Source organism: Ischnura elegans, chromosome 9, assembly GCF_921293095.1.
Source record: "Ischnura elegans chromosome 9, ioIscEleg1.1, whole genome shotgun sequence".
NCBI lineage: Eukaryota > Metazoa > Arthropoda > Insecta > Odonata > Coenagrionidae > Ischnura > Ischnura elegans.
In genome coordinates this window covers 96,392,675-96,410,204 of record NC_060254.1, presented here as the reverse complement: position 1 = coordinate 96,410,204, position 17,530 = coordinate 96,392,675, and the positions used below count along the sequence as shown (strand labels likewise).

At 37.5% G+C, this 17,530-nt stretch overlaps 1 protein-coding gene across 1 annotated transcript; it reads left to right on the top strand.

The window, feature by feature from the left end:
* Positions 1-584: 584 nt before the first annotated feature.
* On the top strand, positions 585-3,893 carry LOC124164871 (ejaculatory bulb-specific protein 3-like). Its single transcript, XM_046542089.1, has 2 exons — positions 585-834; positions 3,291-3,893. Exons 1-2 carry the CDS (start codon positions 630-632, stop codon positions 3,479-3,481), a joined length of 396 nt encoding a protein of 131 aa, XP_046398045.1. The 5' UTR covers positions 585-629; the 3' UTR covers positions 3,482-3,893.
* The last annotated feature ends 13,637 nt before the right edge of the window (positions 3,894-17,530 follow it).

The window sequence follows — 17,530 nt, the reverse complement described above, 5'->3', positions numbered from 1 at the left end:
TGCAATTAAATGCAATGCCAAAAAGGCTGGATTTCCAAGAAAAATCGTTTTAATGGTGACTCAAAGTGTATTTAAAAAAATTGTTTGCACTGTCATTGCTCAGTAACTAAGGGGTTGCGACCCCATGTTTAGCGGACAAAAAATGCATAAAATCGTCTCCCCTATCTTCTCTTGAAGTATTGCAGATTCCTCCTGAAACACCCTGTATAATTCGAAAATAATATTCAAGGAAAAACTATTTACTCAGAATGAGCAAAATGGAAATGGCGATATTGATTTTAGTGACGGAGAGTGGATGTGGAAAAGTCCGCTTCGAAGTACGTTAGCGAAGACAAGGGGAGGATTGGGGAGGGGTGCGACAGGAAGGGGAGGGAAGCTAAAGAAACGTAATAATGAGAATCGTTTGGGGGTGGGGTGATTCCAACGCCTGATACCACAGAGGGGGAGGATTTCCGTGGAAGCAACTAGAGGGCGGGGGAAGGAGGGGGGGGGAGAGGGATTCTTTGTGAGAACAAGGACAACGACTCAGATTGGACGGATACCATCGAAAGAACCGCGATGAGGTATATAAGTGCTGCGGATCTCATCGGTCGGCACTCACCACTCAGTTCGAGAGCTGACTAGACAACATGAAGACCGCAACCGCCTTTCTGCTTGTGTCGTGCCTGGTGGCCGTGGCCTACGCCGGACGTATTTACCGCGACACCAAATACACCAACAAGTACGACAACGTCAACGTGGACGAGATCCTGAGGAGCGACCGCCTGGTAAAGAACTACTTTGACTGTCTGATGGACAAAGGACCCTGCACCCCTGAAGGATCTGAGCTGAAAAGTGAGTAACTGCATGGATAAACCCTTCTATTCACTAATGGCGTAGGCCCAAAATAATTCATAAAATCATGGGTGCTTTGATCTTCCTACGATGTTATTTGCTAGATTCTCCCGCTGTTAAGTCCGTTACTGCTCTTTTTTCGGGGTGATGAATTAAAACAAATAAATGCGCTGGTAAGGACGCCTGTAAACCTGAGATTCTTTCGGGAAACCGAGTAAATGCGATTTTCACGAAAATTCAATGAAAATACTCTCCTCATTGCACTCTTTGGAGTACTGATAAAAGACTGAAATATAGTATTTATTATTTGTTGCATTAAAAAAAATCCAAAAATGTCTACATTTTCCATTGGTAATGCTTGTCTAGGTGGAAAAACTATAGATAACAACTAGAACATGAAAATAATTTGTGTGTGCCCTTTTCGCATTGTGACTGCGATTTCTGTGGCCAGGGGACTACTAATGTCTTCCTTTCAATCTTATAAGTAGATGAAAGATAAATGACGTGATATTCCCCATGTCATCTTAGATTGGGGGGAATAAGAGAATACCGGTGAGATAATGACATACAAAGAAATATTACAAAATATGTAATTCCACAAAAATCCTTAGAAAAACGATGGTTTATCCTGATTAAGCTAAATATCCAGAAAGGTACTAAAAACGGGAATTTTTAACTCTGAAGACATTCCACCACAATAATTTACCGTGTAAGAAAATTATATAGCGGAAAGAAGTTAAAATTTCAAATTTAAAAGAGGGATACTTTTTGTAAACGAAAAAAGTGACAATATCTCCAACGGTTTGCAAATGTAAATTTTGACTAAACTTTCACTGTTTTTTGCGTAGTATTTCAGGTGATGTAGCTGTTCATTGAACGTCCTTTTTATGACATAATTAAAAAAAGCAAATACATACCAATTATCATAAAATTAAATTACCCTCGCTTTCCATAGGCCGACTTCACAAAAACTTCAAAAGCCCAGCGGCTTCTTATATAACGAGAATATTACAGCAAGACGCATTTACGCCTTTCATAATGCAAACATGCACCTTTTCACATAGATGATTAAAAGTAATATTCCACACGCGAAAGATATTCATTTTGGCGCAGCATTAACATTTCTAAAAAAAGCCTTTTCGTAAAATACAGCTAGTTGCGCATATCACACCAATACAGGGCTAAAGAAATTACACAAAATAGGTGTCAAATGGAGATTTAGATTCTCGAATTACGCAACATCAACATGCAGCCATCCATTCCACGGATTTGGGTCACTTAAAACACGCTTGCACTCCAGCGCAGTGGTCCTCAGCCGCGCGAATCCAAACGCGACTCCGCTAAAATAAATATTTCGTAATTTCCCTGAGCGCTCCCTTACCGACCTCCATTATACTCGGTCACATTCTCGCAACTCGTGCTAATGCTGTGGAGGGATGCTAAAGCTCATTTAAAACTTTTCTCTAGATTACGATTACATTTTGAATAAGTGATGATTTCAAAAGTGTACTCTTAAAGATGCCACTATAGCTGAGGAACCTAGTCAAACTGTATTACTTGGTAGTGCAATATTATTCACTTAAAAATTCTCAATTCTTCAGAAATTATATGATGGAAAGTTTCGTCACAAAATGGCAATCCATAGAACACGGGTTGCTACACATATTCACGAAAGACGAAAAATGATCTCCATGAATTAATTTAAAATATGGCATACTCAAATGTATAACCAATACACCGCAACTGATATATTCAGAATCATATTGCATTTTCATAAAATTCAACCCCACATTCAAAGGAAAGATAAACTTTTAATTAGCAATTGCATTAATAATAAAAATTTTTTGACGTAATAGTTCAGACTTGAAATCAATATGCATTAAGTATTCCTATTTTCAGTTTTCAGTTATCCTGCTTTCGTTCAACTAAAGGCAGGAAAAAATACGTGTTTGAAATCTAATTATACAGGAATTATATTCCCTTCTATATTTTCTGCCGTACATTTTCTATTGTCATCATTGTTTGAAAAGTGAGAATTATATAAATGAAGAAAAATCATGTCTGTCGTGCACCGATGACAGTAATACACTAGTCAAAATCCAAATTCCCACGGAACATATCGAGACACACTCACTCACGCGACAGCTTTCCTTACATAAACTGGGGTGCGATCATTAGAAAAGACATGGGTTTGTTTAAATGGAATTGACATTAAATTCTAGACTTCATCCATACCCCACAGCCTTTAGGAATATATCTTTCAGTTAAAAAGAATTACTGGAAACTACTGAAAGTGCGGGAAAAATAGGATGGGAAATTTTTTATCCTCAACACTTTGTAAAATACCTCCTCAAATTTATTCATTATTTCACTAGCGAGCATTTAGACTAATTAACTCTTAAATTAGTGAGTTCATATTTTCATCATACTGATAGAAGTTTCCCTTCAATTTCCAGAGAGCATCCCAGACGCCCTTCAGACCGAGTGCTCCAAGTGTTCGGAGAAGCAGAAGGAGAAGTCTCACAAGGTCATCCGACACCTGATCGAGAATAAACCCGACATGTGGTCCCAGCTGGAGGCCAAGTGGGACCCCACCGGCGAGTACAGGAAGAAGTACGACGCCGAGTACAAGAAGATCAAGAACTAAGCGGCCAACGGGCCGTTGAAGTCTCCAGGCGAGAGGAGCAGGCGTTTGTTGAAATCTCTCCTGCACGTGAGAAAGTGTTTGTGATCCAAGGTTGCCTAGATTCTCCCAGAAGAAGTCGTGAGGCCTCGAAATAAATTTTCAACACTAATGCGGGTACATGTGAAATATTCAATCCAGGGTTTTTTAGTCCATTGGGGGGATAATTCACGTTGAGACGAAAAAAAATCGACCAGTAACTTGAAAATATAAGTCCACCATTTATTTTAGAAAAGTGACATCACCGAATGATTTTGAAAATAAGATCTTTAACAGAAAATTGGGCCTATAAACGCACCAATCTATTGTATGTTCCTTAAAAACGATCTGAATGGAAATTGTTATTGAACATAATAAAGTTAACAACAAATGACAATTCGACTATTTATTGAAATATACCGTTCCTTCTTCATTCGTTAGCAGCCAAATGGCTGTATTTTAGTAACTTGCCATTATTCCCTATTTTCCTGTATCTTCTTCAGTTGGCAATATGATGCTGTGTTCATATCTCTCATGACGTGAATGGTGTATGCAAGTGGTGGTCTTCCTCTTGTGTTTCATCCTTCTAACGTACTTTTTTAACTCTTGCCAGTAGATTATTATATCCGAGCGTATGTCCTATCATATTCGATTTCTTTGTCTATGCTTCTCCTTTTTTTGTTTGAAGATTTTCGCAGCATCTTTTATCAATCTTGCTGGTTGCTTTCGTGAAATGCTTCGTTGGTAACATTTTTCTACTCTACGTTTCAACACTTCAAGAGAAAACGCTCCCAGTAGGAGGAGTAAAACGTCGAGTAGAAAAATGTCATCTATGTAGCATTTCACGAAAGCAACCAACAAGATTGACATCCTTCTCCTTTTTTCAGCAGTTCTGAATATTTCCTCACTCGTTTCATGACCCACCCAAATGAACTTAAAAGCCTTCTCCTCCAGCACTAAGCCACAAAATCCATTAAATTTTCCTCCTTCACCACTCCGATTGCCCATGTTTCACTTTCATATAAAGACACCCTCCAAACAAACGTGTACTAGTCCTCCTACATTCTATTCCGTATGATAAGGTTTATATTTCTAGAAGTAAACAGATTTTTCTTTTCGTAAAAAGCACCCCTTGCCTGAATAATTCTGCTACGTAATTCTCCATAACTTGTTCCGCCATGCGTTATCAAACGTCTAAGATATATCTTTCACATGTGCCGTTCACCCTAAAATAGCAAATTTTCCTTTTTCCAGATTGTTGTTCTACCAGTTTATATTCCCATTACAGGTTCTCGTACGCTCTACCTCTCGAATAACTCTCTCGGATACAGGAAAAGTTGATGCAAACACCAATTTTAATATTCTGCCTAGCATTTCGAAACAAATGTAGAAGATTGAAATGCGACAGGAGGATGAAACGTTTTCCAAGGAGCATGATAACATAGCTGAAGCATGAGGAAATGAAAAATACGATAACGGATCTAGTTTCATTACGAAGATAATGACGCACTCCACCAGTCACCTTGCATTGGCCTCACTTATTGCTCATATTACCTAGCTTCAATCGAAAAACCACAATTATCTATAAAAATTCAACCATGACCTAAGGCACTAGTTGAGTAACTCCACCTGAGGTAATTGGATTGAGTGCTTACGCAAAAAACGGCTCCGAAAGAGTCTCCAAAGAACTATGAGATAATAATAACAAAGAGCATACAATTATACCATTTTAATGAATATAGTTTGTGACGGGGTGAAGAAATATTTCCCGAGGAAGAAGACTGAAGATATCACAAAAGCATAGAAATGACGCCAAACAAAGGATCAGACGCAGCCATAGCTAATCCTTGATAAGAAAATAAACGACAGAAAATTAATATCTGAATAATGGAGCAGAAGTTAATTATTCGAAATTTTGAATGGCTAGAGTATTATTATGTGTTCTAAATTAAACTCATTCTTCACTACGGTATGGCTACAAATACTGTACACATTCAACAAGAAAAGCTTGTTTGATGAGCAACGATTTCTTGCGTCCCTTTAAAAAAATGTGTAATCAATTCGGAATTAGCGTGAATGGAGAGGGAAATATTAATTTTCTGTTAATACGGTCGGCTGCATAAAAGTGGGCCAAATAGGTGTCATTGAAACATTTTAATTAAGGTTAGAATGATATACTATAATCTTCTTCACTCAGTGAAGCCAGGCAAGGAACCAATATTAATTTTGAAAACAGAATAATTCGCCAATTGAATAAAAAAAACAATCAAGATTGTCCACCAATAAGAAAGAAACAATATAAGATCCCATCATAATTGAATATGGTGGTTTCCTATTTCTGTTTTATTGCCTAAATCGAAATATTATTACTCCTGGAGTACGTATTTCACGCTTTTAGAATTTTAAATGACGATATCTATTTTTCGCGATTAAATGAAAAGTGAACATGTTTATGTGCACGAAAACGCGACGGTTAAGTATGAATGCTAGGAAAAGCCCGTGTGACGTCATTCTGGTTCCGGCTACCGCCGCGTGAGGCCACCTTGGTGCGAGGCTATGAGCGCCGCTACGACGCAGGCTGCTAGCAGCTAGTATAGTACCCTGCTAGCAGGTAGCGCTTGGCTTAAATAAGGGTTACTAATACCCTATCAAACGAAGGAAACATTCCGACCATAGGCAATTTTAATAGGTGATTATTAAAAATATTTCCCTGAGCCCTGTGCCTCATGAATGCATTGGTAATCTCAGACGATGTAAAACTCCTGACTATTCGTATAGCATCTAGGTCCCTGTGACGTCACGTGAAGTAGCACCGCATGGGCGCCAATCTGGCCTTTTTCAAATGCGGTTAAACTTGACTATTGCCATTCGTCTAAACTGGATTTGTAAAACCAAATAATTTGTATATTATGAATACACTAATGGTGGGTAACGAATCGCAATCAAAGCCTTTCGTTTTCTTTGATGAAGGAAACTACCCTATTCTCCTCGAACTTTAGCCGTAGAACGCCTATTAAGTTCGAAATCACTGCCGCAACTCTCCGATGCACATAGAAGGCGTTAAGATTAACATCCATCAAACGCAAGCTTCGAAATTGTGATGAGAACAGTGACGACACAACGACACAATTTGATCAGCGGTTAATGATAGGTTACTTCGACAATCACCATATAACGGGAAGCACGACCTCAATAATATGCTTCTTGAAACAAGCATGCCATTGAATACAAGGAGCACCGATGAGGGAGATCACAATTCACCACCGATAAAGTGGAGCAAGTAAAAAGAAGGATAAGTATCCCACCAATGACCTATGGTGGTGGTTAACCAGAAGAAAATAATCAGTATATGCTGATGTAATGCGAACAGTAGTTACTTCTTGCATGCAAAAAAATGGGGAGAGTATTATCGTAAAATGAAGAGTGATAAAGATTTAGCATATCTCAGATCAATGAACTCTCAAAGTATAATGCATTTGATGAATCGACAGGGGAAATATGGACATGGCGTGAGTAGCAATATGATTTTGGTGATACGCCCTTGACCCGAAAAACTTCATCATTTCTTAGACGGTGAGACGATATTTCTCGAGACATCAAAAATACAAAGCCAGAATGACACAATTAGCTAAGGTACTACCAAACTAAAGGTTAATACGACAAATAATAGATAGACATGTTAGAATAACGCAGAACATCTAGTAATTTTCCGCATTTTAAACAAAAATCACACCAACAGAGGATTCAACGGATAACCGCCTCTCTGAAGATAACTTAGATGAAAGTACGGAATTTACCAAAGTTGGTGTATTATTTTATCATCATAATTGAAAAATTCCATAGAGTTAAGCCTTAATCTATTATATAAAACGGAAGATAGAAAACTGAAGAGTAGTAAGCATGAAAAACAAAGTATTTCCGCAACATTTAATCAATTCTGGGATTAGCAGGATCAGATTTTCGCCACAGTTGGGGATGTGTCAGAGACAAAATTTCAGAGGTTTTTCCCTTGACGCGATTCCTATTAAAACAAAAGATAGAATACATCTGACTTAAGTCCTTTTTATTTAATTCCGTACATTAGTATTTAATCCCAAACAAGTAAGCTGTTACCCTAGTATGGATTTCATTTTCAGGGCACAGACGAAGAAACAGTGGGAGTGAAGTGCATAAAATAAAGTGCCTAACTTCTATCAGTAATTGCCAAAGATATTCTAATTTGATAAGGACATAAAATATTATTCTGAAAATAATAAATTTAAATAATAATGCTGGACCACTGTAATAAAGACAATCGTTTTCCCTTCACGCGTGATGACAACAACATATTTAGGGATGACCTTCGAACGCATCGTTGAAATGATATGCAGAACAAGCAGGTGCTTCGAGCTAAGGGAAGTCGTAAAATAATGGGCTACGAACATTTTTGTGGCGAAAGATGGGCGGTATTTATGCTGTATCTACCCTGTATGTTTGAAATATTTCCCGAAACCGTGTAAATGGTATAAATACATTGGCATTAGGTTTTCCTTCCTTCCTTCCTGCTCTTTCTTTGGCTCAAGGCCCTTTCGACGTCTCGTATGATCACAAAGAAATCCACTGACGTAATAAAGAAATCTGATATTCCTGACGGGACATTGAGGCCATTACGCGACTGACTAGGACCAAAGGTTTTTCCTCAGCCAATCATGGAACCCAATAATTAGGTGCATCCACCAATCACATCGTGCTTGACTCTATAGGAAATCGTATGCAAGCCCGGTTGTCAGAGCCCGACATCAGACTGAATAGTATTTTGCTGTCTTAGGTTTTTTAATATGCTTGAGCTTAGAATTTTTAATTTAGTATTCATTGCATGCGCTAAATAGTAGCCTTTGTTTCAGCTTCTAAGAATGGAAAGGCAACGCTGGTCCGTATACCCACTTGAAATGCCATTCCCTTAATCGTGCTTCTGCGCACAATCAAAAACGCTGAAGAAGTGAACTGCATCGCATCGAAGCAGCGGAAGAAATTTTTCGAACCGCAAGGTCCAGCTAAAGAAGTGGCATGCCCCTACATCGGACTGCCCAGAAGACGATGAGCAACGCTCACTTCGACGATGGAGATTTTAACCCGAGCCCGAAGCCCGAGAATAATTCGCGCCAATTATGTAATTACTAGGGATGGACGGATCCAGGATTTTTTTCGGATTCGGATACGGATCGGATCCTTGATTTTCGGAGCCGGATCTTTCGGATCGGATAATTTCGGATCCAAATGCATTTTCAAGTTCCTGACGCTGAGATTCCCCCGACGATTGTTCAATCTCTTGGGAAGAGTCACGCTATGTGCCAGTCGTATTTTGCGTTTTTTATTCTCCACGGCCGAAATTCTCCTACGTAACCTCTGCGAGAGCTTTCAAACAAAACGGTTCGTGGGTAGGACATCTGAATCGCATGCGACGGCGCATTCGAAGAGGGAATCGGAACTCTTTCCACCCTGTTGCATTCACTGAAGCTATTATTCAAAATTTCGGATCCAGATCCGATGTCTTCCGCGACTTTGGATCCGATGTATACGATGAAGGGCAATATCCGCAGATATTTGGATCCGAGGTATTCCATCCGACCATCCCTAGTAATTACACAACATTAGCCATTCTTACATCAAAATGACATTTAAATATTCTAAATATAATCTATATATTTTCCGGGAATAATAAAGTAATTTCACTCACTACTTTATTATGAGAATTTTGGAATGAAATGTAAAAATTAAAATTAAACACCGAATGCTCTTTACGACTATTTGTACCGGGCCAATTACAAGAGCATATTTTGACATACTTAACGAATTGAAATTTCTTGCGCTTCGCGTTCGAAGATCCCAAAAATCAGCGCCTCGCTCACTGATACCCATTACCTTACCCATTTTCTCTAGTCACTTCTTATCCGAATACAGGAACCGAAGCTTATATTACCGAGTAACTACCTTATCGAGCTTCTTTTCCGATAGAGTATAAGGGAATCATTGCCCTCAATATCTATATTTTCCTCGAGCACCCATGAGTTTTGCTTTAAAAGACAATTTATGAACTGGTTTGGTGAGGTCTTGATTCCCTAAACGTGATAATGTCAGGCTCGATCCATAGTTCAGTCACATGAGTACGTAAAAAGTCCACTTAATACGTGGATGTTGCTGAAAGCGTTTCGGTTATTTGTCTTGCCTTGTATTATCACTTATATGTCTTCGTATTCGAATAGAGTTGATAATTTTACTGATAATAATTAGGAACTCTGATCGATCCAAGAGGATAATATTATTACTTGTCATTGCCATATAAGGGTACCGGCCTGAAGTCGCATGTTCCTCGACGAATAACATCATGAGGATTTATTCGAAACGTATTTTGCATGCTTGCATTTAAATAAAGCCGACAATCGCAAAATTATTATTTTAAATTAAATTACATTTTTTTACTGAATATTAGAAATGATTTTATTCCATATAGATATTACTATGGACAACGTTTTCATATGACAGTTGGTGGTATGCTCTTGCCAATTGAATTAAATCACAATAGCACCCTCAAATGTAGAATTTGGCAACATCGAATAACGACTAACTTTAATGCAGTAATTAAGCCATTGAAAAGTAGTAAAATATATTAGTAAAGTAAAATTTTCACCACTATTACAGGATAAAAAACGATCAAAGCTAATATTACTTCTCTGCTGTGATTTTAACTATCACAGATTATTATTCAGATAAAATTTTGTAGGTGCCTCACGTAGAGATCCATCCTCAACTATCTCTCTATGGCAGAATTGCAATTTGAATATTCCCGTCAGAGTTTTTTAGCTGGACAAGGTCAATCGATGAACAAACATAGAACAAAAAGAGAAACGTTATGGGGCTCATATTCTTGATTAAAAGCGGAAAACTTTAATAAAACTCAAATCCCAAAATTTACCAAATCAACAGCGTATGTAAACATTATAAACTACAAACATTGCAGCAATATAACAAGTGAATTACTGGTATCTATATATTTTTTACAAAGTTCCTCAACTAATACTCCATTTGATTGATATTTGCACTTCTTATCAACGAAAACAGAGAAGGCTACTATTACTATATTATAGATCCATAGATTTCACGGAGGATTCTCTTGAAAAGAGCACTTAATATCTTCGAAAAAGGGTAGGAGTCTAACATGAAACCGCCTATGAATGCATAAATGCACCGACAGTGAAAACCTCGAAAGCAAAATTGTTTTGCGAGGAAAAAGGACGCCGCTTTGACATTGAGAGTCTTCATACACCAAGCCGATAAACAATGTTCAGTCTCCAAGTGGAAAGCGAGTAGGTAACCAAGTCGAGCGAAAACGAAACTGGTTTTCTGAAAAAATAAACCTCGCGTTGCGTCCATTACGAAACACAAGGGCACTCGGACGATGTCTCCAAGGGACCTGCTGGAGAACAGGATTTTTTTGTTTGCAAAAGAACTATCCAACGGTGGACCAGCGATTATATATCGCTTAGCGTGTAGACGACAGGTTATTGATGGTAACGGAAAGCGGAAAAAATGTAGTGAAATGGGATTTTGAATTAATTAAGTAGAGTGTTGGAAAAAACCGGCCAGATGGTAGAGGATAAAACCGAATTTTCAACATGTTAACATTTTAAAAGATATAATATCGGAATTAATGACGTACCAAAGTGATGATGAAGATGTAGAACCAATGAAAAGGAATGTGACAACTGAAAAATATTCGGGACTAACACAGGACATTTACACAAGCAATGACCAATAGTTAATTTACTATAAATAAATGTCTATTCTATGAATTATAACCTACATGATAATTTAACCCGTAATGGACTTTCTTGTCAAAGGTAGTAGCGATTGCATATTGCAAGGTGGGAATATACATTGGGATGATTCTAGTCGTAAGTGGCAATGTATTAAGAAAATTAAGGAAGTCCCTTTACAGCAGGAAATGTCTGTTTAAGCATTTTGGGACTAATGTTAGAAAACAATCCATCACGTAATTGACCAGCGGAGTAATTTCCATTTTTTCCCATTTCGTATAAAAGCTTCTGTTCCTCCTTTCAAATGCATTTTTTTTTTGGCTCGATGGTTCCCAATTGCATATCGTGCAAGTATCGAGAATAGTATCAGATCAAGCTCATTAACAGATGGAAAAACATACAAATTTCTGCGTGATTAATACATTGAATTCTTCACTTAAAATAACTTCGGTATATATGTCAATTTGAGTATTAAATGGTATGATAACTTAAACGCACAGAGCTCTTAAGATGGCTCCTGTACGTTAAAGGAGCTTTGGGCTAAATATATTATCTTTCTCACCTTCTAACAATGCTCCAATAAAAATATGTGTAGCATAAATTTTCAAAGTAAAGATTATTTTTTAAGCTGTCTTGTTGTCTTCTGCTTCATTTACGATTAGCGGATGCAGCAATGAAAAATCACGAATGGAGTTCCTTTTCACCCCTATTCTGAGACTTAAGAGTCTCCGAGCCTTTGAGTCGAAGGGCCTTTGGAGAAAATCCTTTGCGCGAAAAGCCTTCTCCCGCTAAGGACTTTTCGCGCTAAGTTCTGCGGAAAAGTTCAAAGGAAGTTCGGAAGAATTTCTGGGGGGGGGGAACCAGAAATTTTGGGGGAGGTACACTAAAAAATGCCACACTGTGCAAGAGGAACCCCCTGCGCAGGAGACACCCCCTGCTACGAGGGCTGGTCTCGTAGAGTTAAGCCCCTTGGTATTCCTTATGGTGAGGGAAAGTGCCCAAGTGCAACATATCCAGGTAGCAATAAAAATTTTAGGTAAATGCCGCAGACAGTGTGCAAAACATATGAGTGGGTTGGAAACCAAGGGGTACAATTGATTTCTCTTTTCTATACAGAGTTAGGTAAAGAAAATAGGTATAGAAAACAAACGAAATGAATTAGATACTTGGTAGTGCATTTGATTTCCCACTCGATGTCAGCACAGAACAGAGACTCACTCGTTTCCCTAGGCAACCAAGTTTTTGTGTATTTATTCTAACAATTAACTTTACCTAACTCTGTTGAGAACAAAAATCACTTGTACCCCTTGGCTTCCAACCCACTCATATAAAAACGTTCCCGCACCATAAGGGAACAAAACTGCTGCATCAAACCAATATCATCTATCTTACGCTTCCCCGCCTGGCTACACACTGGGGCACGTCATCTCAAGCGTCTTCAATTAATAAAATACGCAATTATTAGAAGAATCCTCGGTGCCCCATGGTCCATTGGTAACAAAAATATCAGAAAAGACCTAAATTAAACTCCGTTAAATATTTACTGAGTAGACACTGTGAAATATTTACTTAAACGATTTTTAAAATCCTATCTCTCCACAAATCATGAATTGCTGACTTCCCTTTGTGATCACACCTCATCATTCTCAACACAAACGCAAAGTCTCCAAAGCCATCATTGACACTTCCCACATTCCCTCTCGTATTTAACTGAATCTATGGTATGACGTCACCACACTTTTTACTAGCCAGAAAGTAACTGAAAAGGTAACTCTGAGTAGACATCTGAAAAGATGCGAACTTATATTCTGTAAAAACAACAAGTGATACTTCAGCGTAGTTTAGCTCATTAATCCCTAAAGGCTATAGCGGGATAAGATGGTAAAATCTGCACTGGGCTGGATTCTTATTTAGGATTATGCACTCGAAAGTAAATATTTAGAAACCCCTTCAGCGAAATTTTTAGATGCCTAGGTGGTCCCACGGTCCTTTTATCGTAAAAAAAGTGTTTTTTCGAAAAACATTTTTCCTGAGCGATTCTTTGCTTTAAAAAATCTGAAAAAATTCATGAAAGTATACTTTTATGTCCAAATACACCCTGATTTTTTTTCATATTTTTTGGGTCAAAATTGAGTTTATGAAAAATATTTTAATTTTTTCATGAATTTTTAGGTTATGTTAGTAATATTAGGCAAACTTTTAAAAAATCATTTTTTGTGTATTTTTTATTGTTCTTTTGAATGGCCGCGTTAGATTTGCCATTTTTACTCCGGAAAATCCTCAAAATTTGAAAAACCCAATTTTTGGTGTTTTCCCCATACTTTTTAGCAGATAAACTCTACCGCATGTCAATTAATAACGATTTTTTAATTAAATTTTCGTTTTTTTACATGGTGGTATCAGATTTGCCGTTTGAGCTTTAAAGAAAATATAGCCCTGCGTATAAGTGAGCTCCCTGAATACATGCTGCACGGTATACAACTGCTATGTAAAATCTCTAAAATGATAAAAGGGAAAATATTAAAAATTAAATATAAACTATACTTAATTAGCATCATTTTATTCAATTTTGAAATTTTATCGAATTTCGTATTACAATTGTGGTAGAAGCCGCATACTTTAACAGCTAGTCGATGAGTATTTTCGCATTTTAAAGGGAGACTTGGAGTCTTTGTAAAGATTATTTTGTTAATATTATTTGAATGTGTTTGGGAGGATAATACAGAACTATTGGGAAATTGATGAGATATATTGTTGTAATGGCACGTTGTTTAATTATGTGCGCGGGATTGTTGCGAGGAGTGTGCAGTTTGGCTGAGAGAAATGTATTGTTGACAGTCGGTCGTCGCTCGAGAAATGAACTGATCGGTGGTATTTTCGGTGCGCGCGAGTGTACTGAATACGGCGAGTCATAACTGTGAGTGTGTGGAATTCTGAGAGAACTGAATTCTGTGTGAACCTGACTGTGTGACTGCAATTGTGAGAACTGAATTCTTTCAACAGAAATACGGTCGCTGTTACTACATTATACCAAATGAACTATAATAATATGGGTAAGATTACTGTGGGAGGGTACCATAAAACAAAATTCTAACTTTAATCAATAAATTTGTTGAACAATAAGACATGATATAAAAAAAATTCTTTTTGGCCGTGATACATAATGCGACGTGTCACTTTTCGAGAGTATGGATGGCTGTTTTAAGGTAGCACTTCCCAGAGCGCCTAAAATCTCAATTTGAGGCGATTTTGAGTAGCCCGCTCGCTTTGTCCATTTCACTTCAAGTGATTTCTTTTTCAAATCCCGCGTTTATCTGAACCGTCTGAGGACACTACGAGCTTTGAAGACCAAAATTCAGAACTAAATTTCCAACATAACCTCTGCTATGCTGGTAAGAGTCATGGCAAACGTCAGAAATGAGTTTACTCAGAGTATGGAGAATGGGGGACGTCAACTATCTGATTTAATCTTCAAAAATGTATTTAACAGAAGTTTAGATACGTGCCTATATTATGAAAACGAAATAAAAATTTCTGATTCATACAATAAATTGTATTAAATGTTGAAAAAGGAAGTTAAGTTGCCGCAACCTATGCTACGCCATCATCATCTATCTCTATAAGGGTGGCGCGCACTTCCATTCAAAAAAATGATACTGACTTCGTTTGTGGGCGCAAAAGCCTATGATAACGGTTCACAGCGAAAAAAATGAAGATTGTAGTTTACCTTATTCCTTTATTCATCCTTGAGAAACTTTTTATCCGCAAAATAAAAAAAGGCTTGATCTAAAATAAATTCTTACAGAGAGGAACCCATGCAACCATCACTCTCTCATCTAACGCTTTAAGAATTTACAAAGCACTAGTCCTGTGCTTACAATTAACATTGATTGATCGATTTTACTTCAGTATGGCTTCAAGTTTCCTGTTAAGATATTGGCAGCGAAAATTACAAGGGCGCAGCCCGAAGAGTCCTCCACTAAACTTTTATCATTTAAGCTTTTTTTTAAACGAGTTTTACAGTTCCACTGAACTGTTTATTCACATATTAATTCACCCACTTCACCACTAGCAAACCACCAAGCACTATCTCAGAAACCTTTTCCAGTTGACTGCATTCGTTCATGAAGTGAATGTAAAAATAATTTGCACCTGAATACGAAACTTATATTTAATAACGAAATATTATAATTCATGCCATCTTCTAAAAAATCGACCTTTTTCTGCACACCAGTAAAATTTGGCTATCCAACACTTATTTTTATTTCACAATTCATATCCAAAAATTGAAATAAACATCGATGATTAAACAGCAGCTAACGAGTGATAAGTTCACACGTGAAAATACTCGGTCGTACGAAGTCAATTTTTATGAATCATCGTCAAACACCATATTGCCCCTCTAAAGTTTATAAATAGTTTAATTCTATTCGAAATTTTTTTCGATCCATATTCTCATTAAGAGAACGTGTGCCGAAAAAATTTCGAATAGAATTTCAAAATCACTTCACGTAACAAATAAATTCGCACTCAGTCACGTGCATGGTTGCACTGTTATATGGACCACGGTTGCAATTCGCTATGAAATAATCAATTGTGCTGGGCGGGATTCGAACCGGAATCTTCCGATTACCAGTTGGGTATGCTTCGAGTAGGACCACCATCTTCCAAGGCGATTCTCAGATTGGGTTTAACGAATCAGGCGTAAACGTCTCAAGTTCAAACTGGCACAGGAGACAAAGGTAGTGCTTACTAAGCGTCTGTCGGAGAAATAATCTCTAATTTGTCGATAATCCGTGATATATGTTTTCCAAAGCACTACATGAAACAAGAAACTTTGTTGGAGGTCACGCGAACGGGAGCGAAATCCTACAAGTGGAAAGAAGAAGGAAATGAAATTTACTATGAAAAAACATTTGGTTTTCCCCCGAATTCGAACCCGGATCTCCCGAATGCAATCATTTATGCTATCGCTACCATCAACATTAACTTCAACAATCGTTGCTATTAATGACTGCGTAAATTGATCAAACATATTGAAATGGATTATCAGCTATTTTGGAGCTTTTTCTGAACTGAACTGTCCCAGGTCGACTATCTTACAATTTCAACTCACACCTTCAAATTTACAATATTAAAACTTCAAATACCGACCATACTTAAGGTACAGTTCAAGAGAAGTTATGGCTCGGATATCACTGCGGCTTAAAATTTGTTACTGCGAATTCACCATTACTTTGACCAGAGTAAAATTTTTAAACACCTGAAGTCTTCAGAGGGTAAATTTCAATGAGCTATTCGCCCTCCGTAACTGTGGTGTCCATAAAATCATTCATCCACGTAGATTTACTATACAGGGTGTCCCATTTATCTTGACCACCCGAAATAACTTTTTTTCCAGATGCAAATTCAAAAATGTGTCAAGCAAATGTTCATTATCCACAAATGTTAATGGTCCACCGTGCTACATTTTTGAATAAGTCATTAGGATAGGCAATGAATTGTCGAATAAAAAATATAGGGTGCCCTTTTAAAAAGACCTACCGATGTTTATATCTTTGTAAATAACAAAGCTAAAAGGAAGACAATCATGCTGATTAATGTCCCCCTGACGGCTAATGAACATTTGCTTGACATATTTTTGAATTTGCATCTGGACAAAAAGTTATTTGGGGTGGACAAGATAAATGGAACGCCCTGTATATTAGAGTATCTAGAACCACAGTTCGATCTGGTTTAGTAATGTAATATTTTCCAAAAACCATAACTTAACCTTGGCTTACAAAATAATCAGTTGCCATTCCAAAGAAATAAAAAATCGCCGATTCCTATAAACAATGCGGGAAATGGGAAAAAGCTACCAAATCTTTCCATTTTATCTACGAAAAAGAGAAATTAGAGGTGAGAGCGGTTTTCCGAGGTGGAGGAAATTGCAAAACGCAATCGAATTTCGGCCAAGGTTTAAATCCCTGACTTTATAGGATCTCCATTAAATATCGAATTCGATTGAAGATACCAACTTTCCCAGATCAAGTAACAGCCGTAAAGGTTCGTAACATTTCGACGGGAAAAATATTCGAACCTTGCCAGAAAGATTAAAAGAATTAGCGACCGAAAAAGTAAAAACAAATGAAACATTGAATTTCAGTCGTAAATTACGTATAGTTCACCTAATTAACCATAAAATTTGCGCGTTCCAGCGAGTTGGTTTAGTCTGGGTGCTGAGAAGTTTCCTCCAAAA

What these genes read in the sequence shown, in the direction of transcription:
- LOC124164871 (XM_046542089.1), top strand. Translation starts at nt 630, where the DNA reads ATGAAGACCGCAACCGCCTTTCTGCTTGTGTCGTGCCTGGTGGCCGTG. An exon ending in TGAAGGATCTGAGCTGAAAA is followed by an intron (nt 835 to 3,290) that starts GTGAGTAACTGC and finishes TTCAATTTCCAG; the next exon opens with AGAGCATCCCAGACGCCCTT.